This window comes from Convolutriloba macropyga, chromosome 11, assembly GCF_964194025.1.
Source record: "Convolutriloba macropyga chromosome 11, txConMacr16.3, whole genome shotgun sequence".
Lineage (NCBI taxonomy): Eukaryota > Metazoa > Xenacoelomorpha > Acoela > Convolutidae > Convolutriloba > Convolutriloba macropyga.
Window position 1 is genome coordinate 57,973,929 of NC_134478.1, and position 23,935 is coordinate 57,997,863.

General features: G+C 35.7%; 1 protein-coding gene across 10 annotated transcripts in view; it reads right to left on the reverse strand.

Moving 5' to 3' along the window:
* Nucleotides 1-8,302: 8,302 nt before the first annotated feature.
* Nucleotides 8,303-23,935, reverse strand: part of LOC142349514 (sodium/calcium exchanger 3-like) — a 54,922-nt gene continuing 39,289 nt past the window's right edge. For 7 of the 10 annotated variants that reach the window (XM_075401131.1, XM_075401120.1, XM_075401122.1 and 4 more), the window contains one exon: nt 8,303-12,172. In XM_075401131.1, coding sequence (XP_075257246.1) covers nt 8,545-11,340 — 2,796 coding nt within the window. In that variant the 5' untranslated portion in view covers nt 11,341-12,172 and the 3' untranslated portion in view covers nt 8,303-8,544. The other 3 variants (XM_075401124.1, XM_075401127.1, XM_075401121.1) reach the window with 3 other exon arrangements.

Genomic DNA, 23,935 nt, shown 5'->3' on the forward strand with positions numbered 1-23,935 from the left:
GAGTTGGAATCATGGAATGTGTTCATGTTCTTCTTTTCCCAAATGTTTTGAAGTTCCCGGTAGTTATCTTCTGCATTTTTGGGAACTGTTTTTAATTTCAGCTTCTTTAAAGCTTCCTTTTCTTCAATTCCCCTTTTTTTGCAATCCATGAACTTATCGTAATCGACTGACAAGACGTTATGGTTTTTCAACTTACTCCAGAAACTTTCAATTGGTGGCAGTTGGGTCTCATTCAACTTTTCAGCACTGTCAAACCACTCATAAGGGAAAAAACCCTTCTCTTCACTGGCTCCATACGCTTTCAGAAAATTATCCAGAGTTGTAGCTCCTCCCAGGAAATTCAAAATGTCGAGAAATTGCAAGCCAAGAAAGTTCATTCCAATATATTTGTTCCCCGTACGAATCACTTTGGGAACAACGTTTCTTTCTATTAACAGATGATGCAGAAGATATTCTTTTATCAGGTTTAAATCATACCGAGAGCTGTTGAAACCAAAAACGGGGATTGTACTGTAGTAGTTCTCGAAATCTTGTCTCAAATTCGATAGAATTTTGAGCTCTCTTCGCTCTCTTGTAGAATTGGAATCCTCTTCAACCTCCTCGCCAGTTTCTGCCTCATCATTGACGAGTCCTTCATTCTCTCGCACGGGAACTTTGTCTCGAGCGAGCCAATACTTTTCTTCAAGTCGAGAAATGAAGTGTTGCAATTTTTTTTTCATAAGGATTGCAATTTTTGCGATATCAGCTCAAGGTTAGACACAAATTCTCGTATTAACTGGTTCGGATCTGAGTTGCAAAGGAAAATTGTCTCTTCAAGAAGGTTAGAAGAAATCGACACACTAATGGGAACATGTTTCCCAATCCAAGAAGTCAATTCGGTGTTGTTGAGTGTCAAGTCAGTAACTGTTACTGACTCAAAATCGAAAACAATTAAGTGAGAAAATAATCTCAATTCCTCTGGAACCACAATATTGACGTCTTCCAGTCGATCGAAAACAGTCTCTGACAGCTGATAAGCTCCTGTGGGATACCTATGTTGTGTGTTTTCGGAACAATTCCTCAGATGGACCAACAAATTGTTTGATCTATCGAAAAAGTGATCACATATGTAGCAGCGGAATTTTTTGAGGAACTTGTTGATGTCCGCTGTCCAACAGATATGATTATCATATCTTAATAAAGATGTTGTCTGTGCTCGTTTTAAGCAGGATCGACGAGTAAGTTCAGCATACATTTCTGACTGATCGTCAATGAAAATAGTGTAAACTTGAATGCTTCGGTCAGTCAAGTCTTCAAGAATAGGAATATCATCTTCGTGTACTCCTGGAAAGCTTTTGCCATCCTTCCTTGTTGCTGAGAGAAACATCTGAGTCAATTTTTCTGTATTCTGCTGTAGATCAACGCTTCCATTTATTTCGTATGCCAACGCACGAAACATGCACAAGTTGTCTTGGTAAGGTTTCAGTTCGCGGTCGGAGACAAAACATTTAACTAAAGGATTCCTAAGTAAAGATGGTGGAATTGATTGTTGAATGCAGCCAAGAGGAACTCCACTCAGGAGAAATACAAAAAAAGTGACATTTGTAACACAATAAAATTTCCATTTCGTATCTGGTCGCTGATTGATAAGATTAGGCAGAAACTCTTCACTTCTCAACCTCGATTTGATAAAATTGAGATCTGAGTCATCGGAGAGAACCATAGGATTTAAAAAAATGGGGTTGTTGTCTGCTGCGTAAAAGTATCGAAATTCGTCCGAGTTATGCACACTTTGAAGTACAAAACCACAGGAAATGTTAATTTTCGCTCAACTGGATAAGTCGTTGTAAACGAAATGCAATTAGTTGATCACTGTTTCGTGACTGAGTTCGAATAACTTGAAGTTATGCACTTTCTTTCTAGACAATTCAAGCACTGAATCTTGTAAAAAGTGTTGAACCGTTTGAAGTTCACTATGAAGAGCGGGAGAGTCTCCATAGATAGTTAAGTCAACGTCATCGTAAGCCACTGGAACAAAATGCTGGTGATTGTTTCGTTTATGATGAAGAAGTTGATAATATGTGGAGAACGATAAATTGCAGCTGCTACAAGAAAACTTTTTCATGACAACTGGAGACGGCGCATGTACAGAAGCAATGTGTTTCTGCAATTTATTTTTGTCAGGAAATAACTGGGTGCAATGAGAGCAAACTTTTGCGTGAAGCTTCTGATGCCTGCTCATATTTGATCTCAATATAAGTTTTGTGCATGAAGAACACTGTTCCGTTGGATTAGAAGTTCTTGGCATTTTATCTGAAAAGTAGATTAATGGAAAACTAATATAAGAAGTGAGATAGAAACAGAGTAAAACAGAATGTAGAAATAAAATTTGTGACGGAATAAATCGGATTGCTAGAAATTGTGAGGAATTTTTTTATTCAACTGCACTGAACGTTTAAAACCAAACAAATGAAAATTGAATAAAAATGATAAAGAACTTCCTAATCAAATTTGACGTAATTATGACGATATTATGACGTAATACAGACAACACTATAACGTAATTATGACGACATCATGACGTAAATATAACGACACTATGACGTAATTGTGACGATATTGATGTAATTGAGATGTTGTTATGAGTAATTGTGACGATAATATAACGTAATTGTGACATTACTATGACGTATTTTTGTCAATTCAGAGACTAATTGTCTAATCACGTGAGAATTTTATGATTATTAATAGATGGCACAGATTTGTTATTGGGTATTCACAAATCAGAGGTCATTTACCTCCAGACAAAACCAATGATATCACGTGAGAGATTTCGTTATTACAATAAAGATTTTGAAACTTGTAAGGTTCTGAAATTTCGAAATTGTGAGAATAATGGGAAGAAATTAGATCAATTTAGAAAATAAGGAGTAAATTTCTTTGAATTTTAGGGTAATTTTTCGAAATATGTTGATAACACTGGGTATTTTGAGCTCTAACTTGTTAATTTTTGGCCACGAATTGGGTATTTTTGGTAAAATTTGGTTTTTTTGGGTCAGAATTGGGTATTTTTTGGGAAAATATGGGTATTTTTTATAGAATTGGGTATTTTTTGTTCAGAATTGGGTATTTTTTGGGAAGAATTGGGTGTTTTTTGGGCAAAATTGGGTATTTTGGGAAGAATTGGGTATTATTTGGGCAAGGTTGGGTATTTTTTGGCCAGAATTTGGTATTTTTTGGGATGAATTGGGTATTTTTTGGTCAGAATTGGGTATTTTTTGGCCAGAATTGGGTATTTTTTGGTCAGAATTGGTTATTTTTCAGGAAGAATTGGGTATTTTTACCAATAATTGGGTATTTTTTGGCAAGAATTGGGTATTTTTTGGCAAGAATTGGGTATTTTTTGGGAAGAATTGGGTGTTTTTTGGGAAAAATTGGGTATTTTTGGGAAGAATTGGGTATTATTTGGGCAGGTTTGCGTATTTTTTGGCCAGAATTTGGTATTTTTTGGGATGAATTGGGTATTTTTTGGTCAGAATTGGGTATTTTTTGGCCAGAATTTGGGTATTTTTTGGTCAGAATTGGTTATTTTTCAGGAAGAATTGGGTATTTTTACCAATAATTGGGTATTTTTTGGCAAGAATTGGGTATTTTTTGGGAAAAATTGGGTATTTTTACCAATAATTGGGTATTTTTTGGCAAGAATTGGGTATTTTTTGGCAAGAATTGGGTATTTTTTGGGAAGAATTGGGTATTTTTGCCAAGAATTGGTTATTTTTGGGAAAAATGGGTATTTTTGGAAAAAAATGGTAAAATTGTCAAAATTTTTGTATATCAGCACAAAATCGTGTAAATTCTAATGAATTACAATTGAAAATGATAAAATAGCATTCTCCACATGTAAATGAATGAACGAAAGTTATAGTTGTGATAGCTATGCGCGAATGAATAAAATGTAAAAATGATTAAAAGTAAAAGTTCTGCTGATATAATTTATTTAGTAGATAAGATTAGCTGAAGTGCATTAGAGCGGATGCATTTCCCTGGGGCAATTAAGATAATTATCCCTGGGTAATTACGATAAGATGACAGGTCTATTGTTCTCTCTCTTTTTAGGTACATCTTTGGAAATTGGACGAAAATAGACTCTACCTAATGTTAATACATAGGTACATCCTTTTACCCCCCCCCCACACTCTTGCTGAACTACTACTACTAATGATCAATCAAAATCATATCCCGTCAATTGCAGAAGAGCACTACTCTGCAATTAGAAAGTAAATCGGACGAAGCAAAATTTAAACAACTTCTACTTTTTAAACCAATATGCTAAGGATTTGACATTTTAAACATCAGCTCTAAGCAGAACCGGAAACAATCAGAAAAACTGGAGCAGCGGATGACAACAATGAGTGAACTCGCTATTAGGAGTCTGCCTCAATGATTAAGCGGATCTTTTCCGTTTGTGTCCCCCCCCCCATAACGTTATGCTCCCTCTATTTACAGAGCACGTGTCATTACATGGTAAATCTTTATGTAAAAATATGGCACGTGCATCTGGGAGGTGCGATTAATATGCACCCACTAAACCGGGGGCAAACGAAAAAGATCCGATTAAGCAACAGAACTGTCGGTCAATGGTTAATTTTGTACTTGCCAAATACTACTGGAAATACAACCGATCAAAAGGACTTCAGGTGCTGCTTATCTGCTCATTGAAAAAAATTGATGCTGTCCTCGCCCTTCTTTTTTCTCTCCACTGTATACTAAAATTAAAGGCTGTAAGTTCGCATTCGCAATAACTTTAGACTTCTAATAATCAAAATTGTCAACACAGTTAGAAGCTAAGTCTTCTTTTTGCAGAAAACATATGTTCTGCAAAATTGGCCCAATTTCCTTGATCTATATTGAAAAACAAGTAAGCCCCACTTTACATATTTTGGACTAGGAAACTTATTTCAGCCTATTGTTTTCAATAGACAGAGAATACTTCATTTGAGCATTCATACCACATATAGTCTGAAAAGACGCGCTTCCATACATATGTGCATAGTGTAGCATCAGTCAATGTAAAATAAGAAGAAATAAAAAATATAAAACAAGAAGAAGTTTAATAGGAAAAATATAACTGACGTCCAATACAGAAGTACTTTCAGCTTGAGCCTATCTTACGACAAAAATATATGTAATGAAAAAATCAGAAAAATGATCAATCATAGTATACAAAATTTGGTCCGAGGTAGGTTTCCTAACTTCAAATAGATAGAAAAATTATTCCACTAAGCAATAGTTTTAGTGAAAAAAGATTTGAAAATTAAAGTTTGTATGTTCAGCACGTATTAGCCTTTATTTGGATAAAACTTGCAATTAACCAGTGCGGGCAACTAAAACAATACAAAAACTGACGTGTAAAATTTGTACGTAAAATTCACATAGCAAAATATACATGCTTATAAATCAAGCACAGTAGAAATTTAGTGGCAGCATTTTGTATTCGTCTCATTTTCATCCAATGATATTTCCATACTTTTTCGAATAAAAACAACCCACTAACGTCGGAACTAGTGGGAGCCTTAGTCTATTGCACCTTGCTTCAGTTGGGGGGGGGGGGGTAAAAATTACGCAGGGGGCTTCAAATGACGTCTTTAGAAGTTATTACATACCACTATAGTCACTAATAAAATCTAAATTGAAAATACAATTTCCGGGCACTTTTCATTTGACTTTTAGTAGTAAACTGCCGCAACTTGAAATCAGCTGCTGACACTTGTGAATGAGAGAGAAATTTAGATCACACAAAACGAAAACGTCAAAGGCACAAAACTCAATCGAAAAGTAAAAAAGGTCAAGCACAAATTTTTCCATAAAAAAAACAACACGTTTACAATAATTGCTTCAACCTGGGTTCGAGAGCAATTTATAACGCAACATCCCGAGCAGTTGCGTGACACTTGACCCAATTCCAAAATACCCAATACCGTATATATTTTGGTGAAATACAGGTAAAACACCCAAAAAGTGGGTGTTTTACCTGGGAACTGTTCAGGCAAATTTACCTCAACTTTTTTGAGAGTGAAGCGAACAGAAAAGGCTTCCTTTTGATCTATACATTCAATAAGCCGGTTACAAATTAGGCATTGTTATTACAAGTATTTTTTATTTATCATACTATTCGTATTTATCCGATTAATTTGGTCGCATGTTTTTTGTCTTAGTTTCATGTAAAATCCAAACTGTCGTGGTAACTATATAAAAAATACCTGGTTCGCGTATGATTTTGTCAGACAACTGTCTGATGTGATTTCAAGTATGGGGTAAATATTGGGTGAATTTGGATATTTTGGCACCTAGGCTATTCTGTCCCGAAACCGTTGCCCGCTGTTTACATGGACGCTATTTAGCCAGTTATAGCAACAGTAGCAAGAAATGAGGAGGTCTACCGCCCACTTTTAGCCTCATAGAGAATGCTTAAAGCGTAATGCTTGATTTGGAGACTTTCTGATTTCATCAGACAAAATTTCAAAATGAGTCAAAAAGAACCCCCCACTCCATTTCTTACTACAAGCAACGACCTCAGTTAGTCCATAACGTCTAATTTTGACATTCTAAAATTTGATTTATTGTCAAAGTTTTCATAAGACAAAGTTATTGTCAAAGTTTGAATTGATCATAAGTGGGGTAAATCAATACAGAAGCTACAAATTGATCAATTTCCAAGCATAATCAAAGCTTAATTAATGCAAAGAAAACCATATCGATTTCTATTGTATTGTATTGTACGCCCGAATTAAGAGTTTTGCAGAAGTTTATTGAGCAGACATTTGAAACCGTTATTGGTGCACGCTCCCGGTGGTGCATTAATTGGTGGATAAATGGACGGAACCTGTTCAGGTTATACATATTGCACTGGTTACAATTGCATAGAAGTGCATTATAGCTACGTGGGGTATGTGTGCGTGAACAAATTTGAAATCAATTGAAAAATATTGAATAGAGTAAATTATTTGACAAATTTTAGCGACATTACCAAATAATTAATTGATCTATACTAATTAAATAACAAAATAATTAATTGATGTACTAATTAACTAACAAAATAATTAATTGATGTACTAATTAACCAACGAACTAATTAATTGATATATACTAATGAGAACTAATGTAATAATTAATTGATGTACTAATAAGCACTAATATACTAATTTTGCCGCTAAAATTAGTCCTTAAAAATGTAAATTAAAAAATTTATCTAACTCGTGATGAAATAAAGAAATTTAGGAATTATGAAAAAATAAAAATCGTATAGAGAAAATATAAGTTATAAACTAGTTAAATCAGAAAGAATAAAATTGATTAAATTGAAATTTACAAATATTAAGAATACAAAGTTGATCAGCAGTTTTGTTGCCAGCGCATTTAGATTGGCGGATGAGATCATTCGCACGAATGAAATGAGAGGCGGCTGGGAGGGGGGGAGGGGGGGTTGGACAGGGTTTATAGTCTGTTTACGTATGTTTACACTGCAGCATTGAATTTGTGAGATTGTTAAGATACTCGAGTTTGTTAGAGAGTTTTTAAGATAAGTTGATGAGTTCACCAATTGACAATTGAAAGGCAAGTTTCCGATCGATTTCTTCTATAAAATTTAAAACTCAAACTTCAAAAATATAATATTCTCTAAAAAAGTCCAAATCAAATTTTCCAATTCAAATCAAATTCCTATCATAGTTTGGCATTTATAACAAAATATGAGGGTTCTAATAGTTAAGTTTTAGAAACAAATAGTTTATCAAGACATCTTGCAGCAAATAGGCCGACTAAATTTTGTATGTTTTTAGCTGAGAAAACTTTTTTAACCAATGATTCAAACTATTTTGAAATTCGATGCAAAAATGAAAATAAACTTCGTGTCACAATACGACTATTAAATAACTCCAAAACTTTTCAAGTGGATAGATATATTGGAATCTTAAACCCTAAAGATAAATTTTTGCAATATGCTCTAGAAATAAAATTCTCGGAAACTTGCTATTTGAACCGGCTTTTTGATGTCACAGCGCAAGATTTCGGTAAGTGAGCAATTTATACGACTGTAAGCAGAGCACTGTTATTCACATACTAACTGAATCTCGACTCAGTGACATTTTAAAATCATGCCCTTTTTTATCAAGGCAGATCTATTCTACCCTACCCCCCCCCCCCCCAAAAAAAAAAAAACGCCATAGTTTAGTTAGTGGGAATATATATCTTTTGAACCAGTCACGCACACGTGCGATTTTTTTCCCACATTAACGTCGTGCTGTATAGAACAATTTGGAAATGGGGGTAATAACCCCAAGGACGGATAGCAGGAAAGGGGGAGGGGGTTCAGGCAGAATAGATCCAAAAAGGCTACAAATGTTACAAAATTTGTATCAAAATGCAGAGAATCTCACGAGGCATACTGATAAACTAGTTTGGAAAAATCATTTTTCGCTACACACTTTAGAATGCTACCAGCTAAGCGCTTCCTAAGCATTTCAGATTTGAATAGAAGACTTCTAGAATGTTCTAGAAGCGAAACTTCTAGAATCCAGGGTCGAACACGCAGTAAGCTACCAAGGCAGACATGAGAACATACGTGACCCACAGACCGAAAAAGAGTAATGAGGTAATGATTTTCGCTTTGCGTGGCCCACCCAATTCGTAGTGTATAGAACTGTTGAAACGTCTGAAGAAAAGAGCGGCAATGCAAATTGAGGCTAAGATGCAGAATAAAGTCACTGAGAAACCGAGTGCCCCGGGTTCCACCTTGAACCCACCCTCTGTACCCTTGATTGCGTGGTATATAGATGCGACGGACCAGGCGATTCCAATTCCCAGGAACACATTAACTGCGTTACTGCCTGTCACGTTGCCAATTGAGGCGTCCGCAGTTTTGTCTCCAACAGCCGCTGTTTTGCTGGCAAAGGTATCTGGAACGCTGGTACCAAGCGCCACAAATGAGATTGCAGTTACGGCGTCTTTCAAACCAACGGTGCAGCCGAAATGTGAAGCCAGATCTCCAATAACGGCGGTCAAGGCGCCAATTCCCAATATGGAGACCACAAAACATGCCCAGCCTCCGGCGATGTTTGTCGGGGGGATAAACGCGAAGAGGATTTTCCAGAACACGGTTAGGAAGTGCATGACGTAATCCATACAAGAGGGAAGTCGTTCCTCACCTGCCCCCTCTTCGTCTTCCTCTTCGTCATCATCATCGCCACCCGCACTCACCGAAATGGCCTCGATAAACTGTTCGGTCCAGGATGAGGTACTTAAAAGTTCGCCCATATTTGTATTTTTGAGCAGCCTATCAACTGCTCCTGTGAATTCTTTACTCTCCGTGATGTTGACTTTGCATCTTGTAATAGCACCCAGTTTTGGACGACCTTGTGTTGCGATAAGCTCTTCTTCCGTCATTTTGGACTCATCTTTGTTAAAATCATCTTCATAAATGACGGTTCCAGTCGAACTTCGCCTCGCAACTTGACGAGGGTTCCCAATTTCTACGAAAAAATGTTCTAATTTCTCGTACTCCTCATCGTCCATAATTTTGACTGTAATTGTGGAAAATGTTTGGTCATTTGTGAATTCCAACTCTCCGAAGGAATCATCGAAGTCTTTGCCACCGCCCTTCGCGGTTCCGTCAATGGTCAGAAAAGGCACGTGGATGTTGCCTCGGGCACCTGAGTGCCTGGCAACTCGAATCTTAACTTCTCCACAATTCTCAGGACATGAAATCTCTTCCTCCTCAAAGCAGAATACACCGCAGTGATCATCGTCAAGAATCGTGATCATGCATTCGTCGACTTTGCCAAGTCGGCAGTCGATTGAAGGGTCGTTGTGAACCTTTTCGGATGCGAGGGATTTGGCATTACGGATGTTTGACAATTTGACACTGAAGTGCTCATCTTCTTCAAAAACGTCATCATCTACAATATGAAGGGTGATCTCTTTAAGGGTTTCATTGGGTTTGAAAACAAGGGTTCCACTGGCGTAATGAAAATCGGATCCTTGATTTGCGGATCCGTCAATGGTTTCAAAATCAACGTAAGTATAAAAGTCCAAGTCTTCACCGATTCGATGAACCGCAACTTCAAATGAACCCACATTTTCCATGACCGTATACTGCTCGGGGTCAAACACAACTTTGGTGAACGTTTCTTCTTCTTCAATCGCTTCCGCGGCTTCTTTTTCGTGAGACTTTTTCTCCAAATTTTTCTTCAAAACATTACCTCCTCCTGTCATTTTTCTCGTGGCCGCAATTCGGTAATAAGCTCTGCTTTTATGCTGTGATTGTACAACTTCATAAGCCGCCATTTGCTCCAACTTGTCCATGTCTAAATCCGGATGTTGGTCTTTAAGTTCTGCCAGTTTTTTCATGAAATCTTTCTTGTGCTGATCGCTTGAACTCAAATCATGCAGGTTAGTTTTGGACCCTTTGAACCCAACGTGCGCGTCATGATTGGACAACAAGGTTCCATCATGATTATTATGTTTCTGCATTTCGATGTCTCCGTTTTGGACTTCACCTAACATATCCGGAGTCCCTCTATAATGCGCGGTGTACTTTTTATCCAGGAACCTCATGAAGAAAATCTTGCGGTCTGTGATGTAGGCGATAATAACCAAAAGAGGGAAAAAGCCGAAAGTCACCACCGCCTCCCACACCTCCACCTCGTTAGGGCTGAAAACGGCGATGATCAAGTAGAGCCAAATATACGCAAAAACACTCCAACTTGCAGTGCAAACAAATACTCGCAAATGTTCTATTCTTCGCCCTTCGCCATCCGGAATTACATACACGCATATTGAGATAATACAAAAGAGATTGAAAGCAGCAGAACCCACAATAGTTCCCGGCCCAAGATCGCCCGATTCAAATTTCCGACTGATAATTTCGATGACCGATAACATAATCTCAGGCGCACTCGAACCCAAAGCCATGAGTGTCAAATTCGAAACAGTTTCATTCCAAATCTGAACTGTGACCACAGCTTTTTCGCCATTCGGACGAGTCACAGTGACTTCTTTCTCTTGTGACGTAATCATTTCAATGGCCGACATGAAGCGGTCCGAAACTATAGACACGCCCAAGAACATGTAACATAATGCAAAGAAGTAAACAAATCCCCTCGCGATGTAATCGGCAGTTGAGGTTTTGAAGGGTCGCCAACAGGGTAAAAGTAGCCCATCTTTTTCAGCGCTGCAACCTTTGCCTTTGGGTTCACATTTATCACTGTCGTCTGAGCTATTACCAGTCGCTTCGACGCTTGAGAGTAAACAAATAAACAGGGCTACCAATAACAGGAGTAAACTATTTGTTGTCTTTAAGCCCATTTTTAATTATTTTAAAAGCGAGATTTTTGGGCGGTTCCGCTGAATAATTACAAATTACGTTTTCGATGATAATTTAAGATAATGTTGATTATAAACAAATTTGGTAGGAAAAATTTGTTCATTAAAAGCCAGGAAAAGGAAAATTAGTTGTTAAAGACAATGAAAAACGATAAAAACAACGATAACAATAATGCACGTTTCTAACTGTCATTGAAAATTTTCAAGATGTGACGCTGCAAATAAAACGCGGCGCTTTTTCTGCCACGATCTGGGAAAATTTCTCGTTTTTATCAAAAAAGGGGGACGCTAATTGCATACACACAAGCAAAACAGCGCGATGACAAAAACAGAAACAGTGGAAAATAAATTCACTGTGTTTCAAATCGGTAAAGAGCGGAGTTTGTATCTTTTTAGCGGATAAAAGATAAAAAAAAAGAAGTTGGCTTTGAACTTTGGGAATAAAGAGAGAAGAGGGAAATCGAATCGAATCAGTGTAGTATTATGAAAAGAGGGAGCGATTGAAAAAACGGATAATGGTAACCAGTAAGTTTGCAATTGGAGCCAAAACAACTAGAAAAGAGTTGGAATTTAATTAAATCGAATTAATCAAATTTTCAAATACGTTGTTCCATTCTGCGACCTTTTAGACCATCGCTATAAGAGCAAATAAGAGATTGATCAAAATCAAAGCTGCAAAAGACTTTATTGACACTAAAGGCGTTTCTTCCGATTATCAACAATTCTTTCAAAAATTAATTCTTTTCTGATTTATACATCGAGAATGCAAATGTGATGGTTTTCCTGCGTCGCATTGTTTTTTTTCAGCTCACACCTAAATAATAAACAAAACTATTTATAAACAGATATAGGAAAAAATGTGGTTTCAGAAATTAACAAAAAGACCCGAAATAAACATCATAAAATTGTTTAAGTTTCCGCTTCAACGAAAGTTCCGTGATCTGTGAAAAAAAACGCTATTTTTTCATTGAAATGTTTGTGGAGCTTTACAACGGTGCAGCTTTACCCCCCCCCCCCCCCCCCCCCCGTGTAACTGCCCAGATCCAATTAAATAGATAGATAACTTAATTTTTACAGGCTCCAACAAATTCGCGAAAAATAAGTTTAATTTTTAAGCCTTCCACACTTAGCATATATTAGATTCTGTTTTAAAAGAAAATAATCTCCAACATTCAAAAATGGCGTCAAGATGCTGTCGCCTTGTGACGCCACGCAACCACAAAATCATTCCAAACCATTAACCAAAGCTTCTGAGAATTAGGGAACTGTTACTCTTTAATGACACGAATGAGTTTATTATCAAAATACAACCTTGCTGAAATAATTTTGAGGAAAACAAACGAGACGAAATAAACACATATGGATGGACGCATCAGGACTAGGTCACTGAAAGCATTCACCACGGCGTACTTGAACTGAAAAGCCGTAACTAACTACCACATTTATGCTCTTCTAAATTTTCGAGAACCTTTCTTAAACTTGAAGTGCAAGTACGATTACACCAGAAACGAGCAAACATTTCTCATTTTTACTTTTGTAATTCTTGCTTGCCTATTTTTTTTAAAATATGGATAAAAAGACAATGAAACCTTGTTTCCAAAAAAGAACCATTTTTTAAAAGGACCTTGCCCGGAAATGCTGACGGACTGGAAAGGATCAAAAGAATCCTGTTACAAAATGAAACCTATCTATAGTTCCTGATAAAAACTAGTTTCCATTTCTCTTCAAAGCGTTTGATAACAAAATATTGTAATCTACAAATTTTAATATTTTCGAATTGACGATCTATTTCTATTGCAGCTAACTATATTGCCATATTGGACTACTTTGTGGCAAAACAGAGCACAAACTTTTTGAGAAGCTGAAGTTAAAATTTGAAGGATATTAAAACATGAAAAAATTTATAAATAACACAAAAAAACAATATCTTTAAATTTGAGATGTATTTTTAAATATATGAACACACGAGAAATCTTTGATCCCAAGGCCTTGATCGTAAAATATCACAAAAAATACGCACTGAATTTAGAAGGTTTCTGTAGGTAAGAATTGAGTTGCATTAAGACCAAATTGGGGCAATTAACTTGTTCCTAATTAGATGTTTCACAGTGCGGTTTCAAAAAGATAGTATTGCAAAAAACAGTTGGCTAATTAGGAATGGTTACGGATGTGCGCGATACACTTTACAGCTACTATTTTATTAGGCAAAAACCTCGTTCAAACTAGAAAACTAGAAATAGAATTAATTCAATCTCAACTTAGAAAGAAACCAAATTACTATAAAGTTGTTAATTATTCCTGACTGATGTTATTAGTCCCAACGAAGAATTTTCAGACAGTTTTCTGGTTTCGAGGGAGAGATTTTATCAAATTAATGTCAGGGCGAATCTCTGATGTTTTGTTCTTCGGTAGTTCCGTAGATCTGTACCTCGGGCTGATTGGTCATTCGTAAAAAATCTCTTAAGCAGGTCCATATCCGGTCTGCACGATGCCTGGAGTTCTTTGAGTACGAATGCAAATGGATATTTATATCTGCTTTACCAGTGAAATTTGTTAACCAAATTCTTCATTTCTTCTACAGAATTAACTAATTATTCAAGTTTATCTTCAAAAAACTTTAAAAGGTAAATTTTCAAACTAATTAGGTACATATTACAAGATCCTATGTGTACAATGATTATCTTGTCATCCGGTTGTTTTGGATAAACATAAAGAAAATAGAGGGTATGGTCCTAGCAAGAAATAAGACCAAGAGATAGTCTTGAATCGTGTCATTCAAGACGATGCAACGTGCGATTCTGGGGGATAAAACAATAAATGAAACAAATGGGATTAAAACTAATGAAGTCGGTAGTGCAAAAGGTTTGAAAACTTTGACAGTCTTGAAAAGTGATGTTAGTGATGTTGAAGAATTTTATTAAAAAAGACCACATAAAAGCAATAATTAACTGGCAAAACGCATAAAATAGCAATATTTCGAATTTTTCTCTGAAGCCAGAACACTGTTTAATTATTAAATATCACTTTCGGCGGCAAATTTTCATCAAACTAATTTGCATTTACTGCAGAATTCCTTCAAAAGTTGAGACAATTAGGTTCGGTTTCGGGGGAGTGCGAGGTCAAACTTCAAAAACTGCCCTTTACACCATGAATTTATTCCTCCTAAACAGTTTGGGTGAATCGCATACTTAGAAACTAGTAAGCCGTAAGGCTCCAAAAGAACTTAATTTTCTCTCTGTTAGAGTCCTCATTTTTCATCAACTTTCTGTGGAATGTTGAAGCGACACATCAAGTGCAGAAATGTCAAAACTAACAGTCTACCTCAAAACCTAAAGTGTAATTATAACTAACCATTTTTGCAAAGTTGCAAGAAACGATGAGCTGCGGTAACTAAGAAATCTTGCCAAACTGAAAGTAAAGCAAAATCTTAAGTTCCGTCCCTCAAATGTACCAGGCAAGAACTCAAACTAACCTAAGTTTTGCGCCATATACAAAATTGTTATGTATCCGCAAATAGTATTCGCAAACACGACCCTGTTAACGAGTTCTGACGTCTCCAAACAAAATCACGAAACGATAGATCACAAGAACCAACAAGTCAATATGTGAACACAGTATATATGCATACAAATATAGATGAATGCTGTAATACGGACCAAATTTATTGCGAAATCAAAACTTACCCCGAAGCAATAGAGAAAGAGAGAGGGAAAGAGAATAATGGGAGAATAGATAACATTAAGAGTCATGGTGGAAATATAGGATTTCAGCTGATCAAAAGGGAGCCTGAGGAACAAAGCGTTGTAAGTTATCCTCCGTTATTACTTCACGTGTGCCATCATTTCGTTCAGACTTCGTCAAGTTCAAGATGAGAATAAAATCAAACTGCCGTCTTACAAAGCAGTCTTGTAACAATAACACACACCAACCCTGTGGGAGCCCATATCAAAGAGAGTAGAACCCAATAAGCCCAAAAAGGTTTTGGGCGGGTCTCACAAATTAACCTCCATGTGAACAAATTCAGAACCCGCAACCTCAGTGCAGTTTACATTAGAGAATTGATTAGCAAACTAAGCGTAAAACTTCCCTTGATTTCTCGGAGGGAAATTTATTTTAAATCAAGCAAGCAATTGGTTTGATAATTCAAGCATAATTAAGCGTGAAAAACACCAATTTCCATATAAATTTAATTAAATCTCGGTTGATTTTGTTCACTAAAATTAGCTGTAACACGCCAAGAAAAAGATGGACCCGTTGAACTTAACTTGAGTTTTCCACCCTAAATTCAATCTTTCAAATAAACGCACGCACAGATTGGGAAAACTTGTGAAAAGCTTATTTTTTGGGCCAAAAGAAAAAAAGAGTGAAAAAAAGTTCAACAAGAACATGGATGTTGTTAAATTGGATTCCCAAAATAGAATTAAAAGATTAGGATTCAGAAAGAAAGACTATAACAGATAAATAATCCCAGAGCGAGGCCAGGTTAATCTTTTAAACGGCACGTGATCTCACTCAAAAACACTCTAGATGCAAATTTTTAGGGGAATTAAAAGTATTTCAAATTTAAAGAGGCTTTAACACAAGAAAGAGCTGTTATTTGAAGACAAAAGAAGCGAGAGTTGAACAAAAATGTTTTCAGCAGCCCTCTCAAAAAGTGTCAACCAAATTTGGTCCGACTTGGGTAGCGCAGGAAGAGAAGAGAAAGGGAAGGCTAGCAGGGAATGGGGGAATGGAAAAAGGCGTTTGAACGAACTTGTGGTGGGGTCTAACTCTGTTAGAAGAGAAAGCACCGAATATCAATTGTGTAATATAGTCGCTAGCCAAATCTAGATAACAATGCAATAAGGCGAAAGAGCGCTTGGTCGAATAATTCATCATAGAAAGAAAATCATAGAAAGAAAACAAAAAAAAATTGTAAAGTTGCTTTGAAAAATAGGTTTTCGTTCTCATTATGATTATTATACGAATGCTATTGATTCGTTAATTCGATTAAGTTGTGTGTTACATACGTACTTGCATTGACGGTAAATTGAATTTACTTGTATCAAAGAACAAAATAATGTTCTTTGTCGGCTGAAAAATTCTGGGAAATTAATATATTTTTTGTGACCATAGTGTGCAACCTCATACTTAAAAAACTGACTTAACTTGCATTTGATTACAAAAATATACGCGAATTACTTTTTTCATAAGCCAAGTTCTTAGTCGTGAGAAGAAAAAGTTAAATGAATTATAAAAAATTTGATAATAGTCCCGAAATAGATATTCGATACAGTATAGAGATACAATTTACGCACAAAAAACAGTCTTCCTTTTTTCGCGAGGAACATAATAATCTATAATGATTTAAAATCGCTATAAAGCCTGATTTTCTTAAAATATTAGTCTAATCCTTACACGGCAATTACAAACCATAACTGATGTCGCGACACTTATTAGTTTGTTTATTGCAAACATAGATCAGTGAAAACATTTTTTTTCATTCTCGTTCAAGTAAAAAAAGCAATCACTGGAAAATAGAATTCGGCTAGGTTGAATTTTTGATAATATGCACCCGAAACGGAGAGCGGTGGTAAGCTATAGATAGCCACGAGATTGCGGGAAAACCCAGGAACTGAGAACACTTCCAATTGCCCATACGAAAGGGGGTAGGTGGAGAGAGAGAGAGAGAGAGCGCGCTAGGGTGGGGGGAGGGGCTAGTTTCTGGTTGGAATGAAATTGAATTGAATTGTGGGAACTGTAAGACGGGAAAAGAAAATGGGGTTGGGGTAGCGCTATCTGAATTTCAACTGGAACTACTCCAATAGATAATGTCTTTATTTGTGGTAGAATTATTTGAGGCTTCTTTCTTTCCTTCTACTGTCCGCAAGACCCAACATCACAATGCCCACGCTTCTCTTAGCAGAAAATATTCATAGCCAAAAAAAAACAAATTAGCTGTAAACATTCAGACATATGATAATCAAGGAAAGAAAATCTTCGATACTTTTCGTAAGCTTTTAAGCAAAGTTTTTCATAATATAATAATATGATCGCTATTTAACATTAGAACAAAATGTTAATAAAAAACATCGCATTCTGCGGAAAATTCTTTCAACATAAAGTACATTGTAAATAAAAAACAGTAACTTGAATCAAATTTTATGTCTCTTGCACGTAATTCACAAACAATCTGTCAGTGCCTTTACTTGTTGCTAAATAAGTCACTCAACGTATCTGATAAAGCAAAAAAGGCAGAAAAATTACTCAAACTGGTTTTAAGAAGATTAAAATTTTGATCTCCAATGTCAAAAAATATTATTTGATTTACGAATTCAGATACTGTCTTATATCAGACAACAATTATTAGTAAAACAATGTCTGTTTTCGCAAGCAAAGTTTAACCTCAGGGTTATAGATTCAAACTTGAAGTTGGAAAAACGAAGAATAGAATGATAGAACAAGAGCCAAGCAACGATGTTTGCTAAAAACAAAAATAAATTATTCGTAGTAAGAACGGTTATAAAAATAGATATCGAAAAATTATAAGCAGCTTTAATAACATTTGTTAACACAACAAAGACAATGTTAAAGCAACAAATTGTTTGTTTCTTAGTGACTTTCGCAAAAGATGTGAAATAATTTAGCGATTCTTGGTAAATTTGTTGAATAAAAATAACAATTTTAATTCTGCGAAATCGCAGCGGAGCAGCATTAGGCTTTTAGTCTGCAGTGAATTAACAGTATCCTCTTATCAGTCTTATTTTTCTAGTATGCTAAATGAACGATCGGTCAAAGATACTTTGAGACAGGAAAGAACGGGGCTATCAACAGAAAGGCTCAAAATTATCTAGTTAAGCGCAGCAGAATTGACGGGAGCATGGTTGGAATGTTAATTTGCCCAACTTCAATTGGGACTAGCAAGAGCAGGAGGGGGAAGAAACAAACAAGACAAAGAATCCCACAAATTAGTCCAACTTCTCAAATATAAGCTGGCCTTTGATTTGAAAATACACTTCTAGGCAATTTACTTCATGTAATTTTGAGGGCACTTCACAGAAGACTAGGATTGATGTCTTCCCAGATCGAGACAAAGGTGCTCTGCTTGTACATGTCACATAACGTTTTACTCATAAGTTGTAGTCAACGCAATTTAACTTCAATCTTATACATAAAAGATAATAGAGTTTGTGTATGCTGTGAAAAAAAAACAGGCAGGCGTTTCGTTAACATGAATTCGTTAAAATCGACAATGATAATGAATCGGTAATGTCCGCTCGCACATGCTGTTCCAACCCTTAAAATGATGAACTATGTATAAAACGTAAAATCAAATTTATTATCCACGTTCTTATTCTCAGTTAGATGTTTGAAGATAGTCAAGTCTAGCTTCATGGGAAACTTGAGGCATGAGCCCTGTTGAGCAGTAGCTGTATACTCATTTGACAGCCTTTTTGTTTCCAGATTTTTTTTTAAAAAAAGGAGAACAGTTAAGAAATAATTTTTTAACCTAAAATTGTCCATTGCCGGGTATTTAGAAGTCAATTTCGGAATTTGAAGTTAAAAAGAATCTTTTAGTTTTTATTTTATTCGAAAATTTATTGAGGTTTAAAATTTTTGCGAACATTTCAAATTTGGGTAAGATTTTTTTCACCTTAAGCGTTATTTTTAATCAAATTCAATTTTTTGTACCAAATGTTAGCTTAAAATTATTCTTTACGATGAAATATGGACCAATTTCGTGTTCCTAAATGAATAACAGCAATAAAAAGACAGGTTTTGTCTCATCGGGAAGAAACCAATCTAAAGAACTCGAATTCAGTTGGAGGGCTGTTTCTTTTTACTTTTCACATTTTCATTTGTTTTTCTCATATCGTTCAGAGACAAGTCTTTTTCCATATTAAGGTTCGATTACCAACAAACCCCATTTACAATCAGATGAGGCCCAAAGAAGATTCATTTTGTTTTCAGTGAATCACCGCTCATGGTTTTTATGGTTTCGAAACTGTGTTTTCGTAATTTTTGGAGAAAAAAAGATCTCAATGCGCTGTTCAAACTCATTTCTGTGAATTTGTTGGTGGGTCCCACTAGTGACAGGTCCCATATGCTTATTGAATCGATAATTAGTTTGTTTTCCAATGGTAGACGTATCCAATGGTAGAGTTTTCCAATGGTAGACTTAGATTCTACGAGTTTTCATAATAGTTTTTTGATTTTAATATTTGTTCCAAATGTTGGTTCTTTTTTGAGGTCTTGTCACGCTACCAAATTTAAAAGTTCCCAATGGCGTTGAGGAGAGTCTTAGCTGAACATCAGAGAACAACTTATGGTTTTCATGGTTTCAACAGCTTGCAGTTTCCTATTCATAATGTGGTCTTAAGAACTTCTCTAAAAATGACAGGTCTCAATAGCTCTGCTTTAAATACGTGACATTTAACGGGTTTGACTTAAACATTATTTTGTTTTTTGTTTATTTTGTATGGTCTATCAGTTTTATTAATGCCAGGTAACAAAATTAGAAGAAAATGAAATGATCAAATAAGATGGGTGCATGCTTTTGGAGGAAAAACAAAAATATGACATTACTCAAACTCAGCCTGGTTCTTCATTTAACAATTTTCAACCTTCAAACAAAAAAATTTTAGTATCAACAACATTAAATTTGCTTTTTGAAGCTCAATCTCAGACAAAGAGAGATGTTTGAAAACCCCGAATTAATCAAATTATTTAAAAAAATCAAAAAAAACTTATTTCAAATTAACAAAAAATGCTTGATTGAAAGACTAAATTAACAAACAATTTAGCGATTAAATTTCGGACGATTAGAAATTACGAAACTTGAATTGTCAATCATTTGTCAACCATTTTGAAATTTTTCAACCATAGCAAACTAACCCATAACCTTCAGTGAGAGTGTGATTAATGTTAAATCTCCTGTAGAAACAGTCTATTTCAAAAAGTTTAACTTTTCGCGCAGTTAAATTTGAATAAATGAAAGTATCTCCACAGCAATTAAATAACACCTGAGACTGTCCTCAATTTGACAATCGGAATCACTTTCAAAATGTACATGTTCTAATGTACGGGTAAACAAACCATCAAGAGGTTATAATTATGAAAAATTAAAGTCAAGAAATTTTTTCTTTCAATTGTTTCAATTTTTCTTTGTGAAATGAAAAATTTGAAAGTTTTTTCAATGATCAATTCAGTTTCGCAGGAGTTTCCCAATGATACCGTTTCTGTATCTCTCCTCAAAAGACATCGATCAGCCAAAATTGGCTCATTAAAAAAATCGACTGAAATCAAAGCCGGCATGAACTTTTCAATAACTTATGAGCGGCAAAAGTACTTAGAGCTCTTAGATACTATTTTAAAGGAAAATGCCAAAATTTGAGAAACAACGAAGTTCAATGAAGTGTATTAAGCAAATGCATTTAGGTAAAATAGAGGAAAATCATCAATCAATGCCTTAGGAACTTTTAAATGCCTTAAAAATAAAAATCAGCCCAATTAAGATAGGCAATAATTCCTAAATTAGACACTTAATGGCGACCACAAACGATAAAGATAACTCAGTTTTGTAGATTCAATTTCCAAATTGTAGTTCAGAAAAACGATTTATTTAAACTGATTCAAAAAAACTATGCAGAAAACACCGAATCCAACAACAAAAAACAAATTCTAGTTGCTCTTGGGGTGAAGTAAAAGCTTCAAAATTTATGGGGTAAGGGGTAACCAAAACTATAAAACTATGGGTGGTTAAAATATTCAGAATCTGTTCTGCAATAACTGGGGGGGGGGTGGGGGGGGGGGGGGGGGTCAGAGTTATAACGAATAGACCCAGGATCCAAATGTGCTAACAAATGGCTGTTGCAAATCACACGTAATTCTCAAAAGAGTCAACTTTGAGATCAATACCACCAAAATCTGTAAATATCAGATTGAGCAGAAGTAAATTCCCGTTTACAATTTGTAAACAATATTTTCCCAGTGCAATTGGTAAAATACTAGCGGATCAACAAAACGCATGAACAATTGCTTAATGTAAAGCATCTTTACCAAAACTTGAAAGGGAACCGAGAACAGACGAAACAGCCCCAGACAAATGCTTCCAATATTCAGATTAATTCATATCAATTAAAAATAATTCAAGCTGAACTATAATAACACATAAAGCAAAAGCTGAGCTTAAAGTTTTTGCAAACATCAAATTGTCTTTGTTGCAGCAATTTTGGTCAATCAATGATTAATTAATATCAGTCCAAGAATTTATCCAGAAAGGCTCTTGATGAAAAAGACTACCCATACAATTGGGTCTTCACAATTAAGATGTATGTTCTATACCTGATTAATGTTAATTGTTTGTTCACTGTATTTGAAACTTTCATTAGTTATTTGCGACTATCATCTCTGGGACCATTTTGTCTTTTTCTTCGAACTATTTTTGTTTGGAACTGGTTTGTCCGGACATGTGGGAATCCATTTAATTAAAACGAGCATTTTCCATTTAAACTGCATCTAAGGCGTCATAAACTGCCTCTGGTTGACATAATTCACAAAAACAAGTTGAGAGAGTCAAAAAACTAAATTACTTACATTCAAATAAATTCAAAAACATTTGCTGTTTGTTTTTGAAGTACTTCAAAAAAAAAAATGAAAACCAACCGGCCGCGCCTCTCTATTTTAAACCGTGCACTATTATAGTAACAACAGATGGTAGAATTTAAAACAATAACCATGACTCAAATTGAAACATGACAGTAATTTAAAAACTCCCAGCCTTTGTAAAAAACCAAACGGCCAAAAGCGTTAGGAAATAACAACGGTTTTCTGATTTTCAAGGCTGCAATAACCGTTAACTTCCATAAAGATGTAACGATATATTAATAACTTGGATCTTTTATAAGTACATAATTTCTGGGATGTGCAAACAAGTTGGTTATCTAGGACGAGAGGGGGGGGGGGCAAATGGGCAACAAAAAACAAAAAAATGCCCAATGCCTTTTTAATCACAAAAATGTATTCAATACGGCTGTCAAATTCTTGTTTAAAAACACTATTTCCGGTCAAGTAAACATTAAATACAGGTCATCAATTTTTCCACCTCCCTTAATGAATTGTAAAATAAGTTTAAATCCAAACAATCACTGAATCAAATCCTTTGTTCTAAGAAAGGGATGTTCAAAACGAAAAGGATTAAGTTGAAATTAAATAACGATGGGCAAATTATGATTGCCCAAAATGTCATTGCTTCAAACTTACTCGTAATTTACACCAAATCATAACGTTTAATCACACATAAACAACCGCTGTCATGGAGGAAAATAATTTCAAACAAAAATCAAGAAAGTCACCCAGAAATAAAAGTTATAAATTTAATCGGTGGGTTTTCATCAATAATTAACGAAATTAAATTTTTGACCTTTTTAAACCCCCCGAAGGTTTGCGAAAAATCGCTAAAGACAAAGGGGGTATATAATTTGGGTTAAGTCAACTGACCAGTGTCACGTTCGCATCCGGGCACTAACAAATAACTGGGCGCAAATCAAACAAAGGGACCATGGTTAACTACCGGCTGTTATTGGTCTTCCAGGTAGCAAGGATGGGGTGGTGTTCTCAGCGGAAAGCGGGGTTGGGGGCTAAATGGGCAGGCACCGGGGGTAAGCGGAGAGTATTAAGCAACTACGGCGACTAAGGAGCCAAGGTAACTGAAGGGGTAAAAAGACCCAAGGGGGAAATTACCGAGTCCGGCTAAGCCTGCGCAGGGGGCAGTAGAGAGAACCAACACTACACATTGGGAGTTGAATATACGCTGGAGCTTAGTTAAGAAGGGAGCGGAAATGAAGAAGTTTATGGGGTTGGATTGGACGGTTATGGTGGCTAGTGTTATTTGGATGGGAAAAGAGGGAGAGGGGAGTGAGGGGGGAGGGGGTTGGGGTAAAGGTATTATAAGAGCTCATGGCACAGTTAAGGGGTAATGGTAAGAGACAGTTATGGAAGACAAGGTATTAAACTTATGGTCAGTGATTTAAATTAGAAGTGCAGTCACGCGTGGAAAATCACTTTTCCTTTCTTTGTTCTTCTTTATCCCGCTAAACCTATTTCTCATCTCCACTTCAACCCCCCCCCCCCGTCACCTCTTCGCTTTCACCCCTGAGACACAAACACAAACAAGACAGACGCGTATACAAATCGTACAGTCAGGGGCAATAACAAAAAAAACATTTAAGAGAACCTTTCTTTGAGTAAAGCAATGTGCCATGTATAAAATTACCCAACATTCGCTCGATTAGTTTACAGATGGTGTGTTCGATCTTCTAAAGCAAAAGTTGACACAGTCAAGCGGACTTTTATTTGCATATATTAAATAAATTTAACACAAAAACTGAATTATGTAAAAAAAAACAAGGAACCTGAAGCTTGCAAATCTTTACGCCGAGACGATATGTTAACCGAACATAACAACAATTCTTTTACAAGCAAAAACAAAAATCACTGAAAACGAAAAACAAAACCTGAACACAAACGACACTCAAAAGTTCAGGACACAAGTTGCCGCTGAATTTTAAGACGTTTTACGTCTTCTCTATTTTAAAAA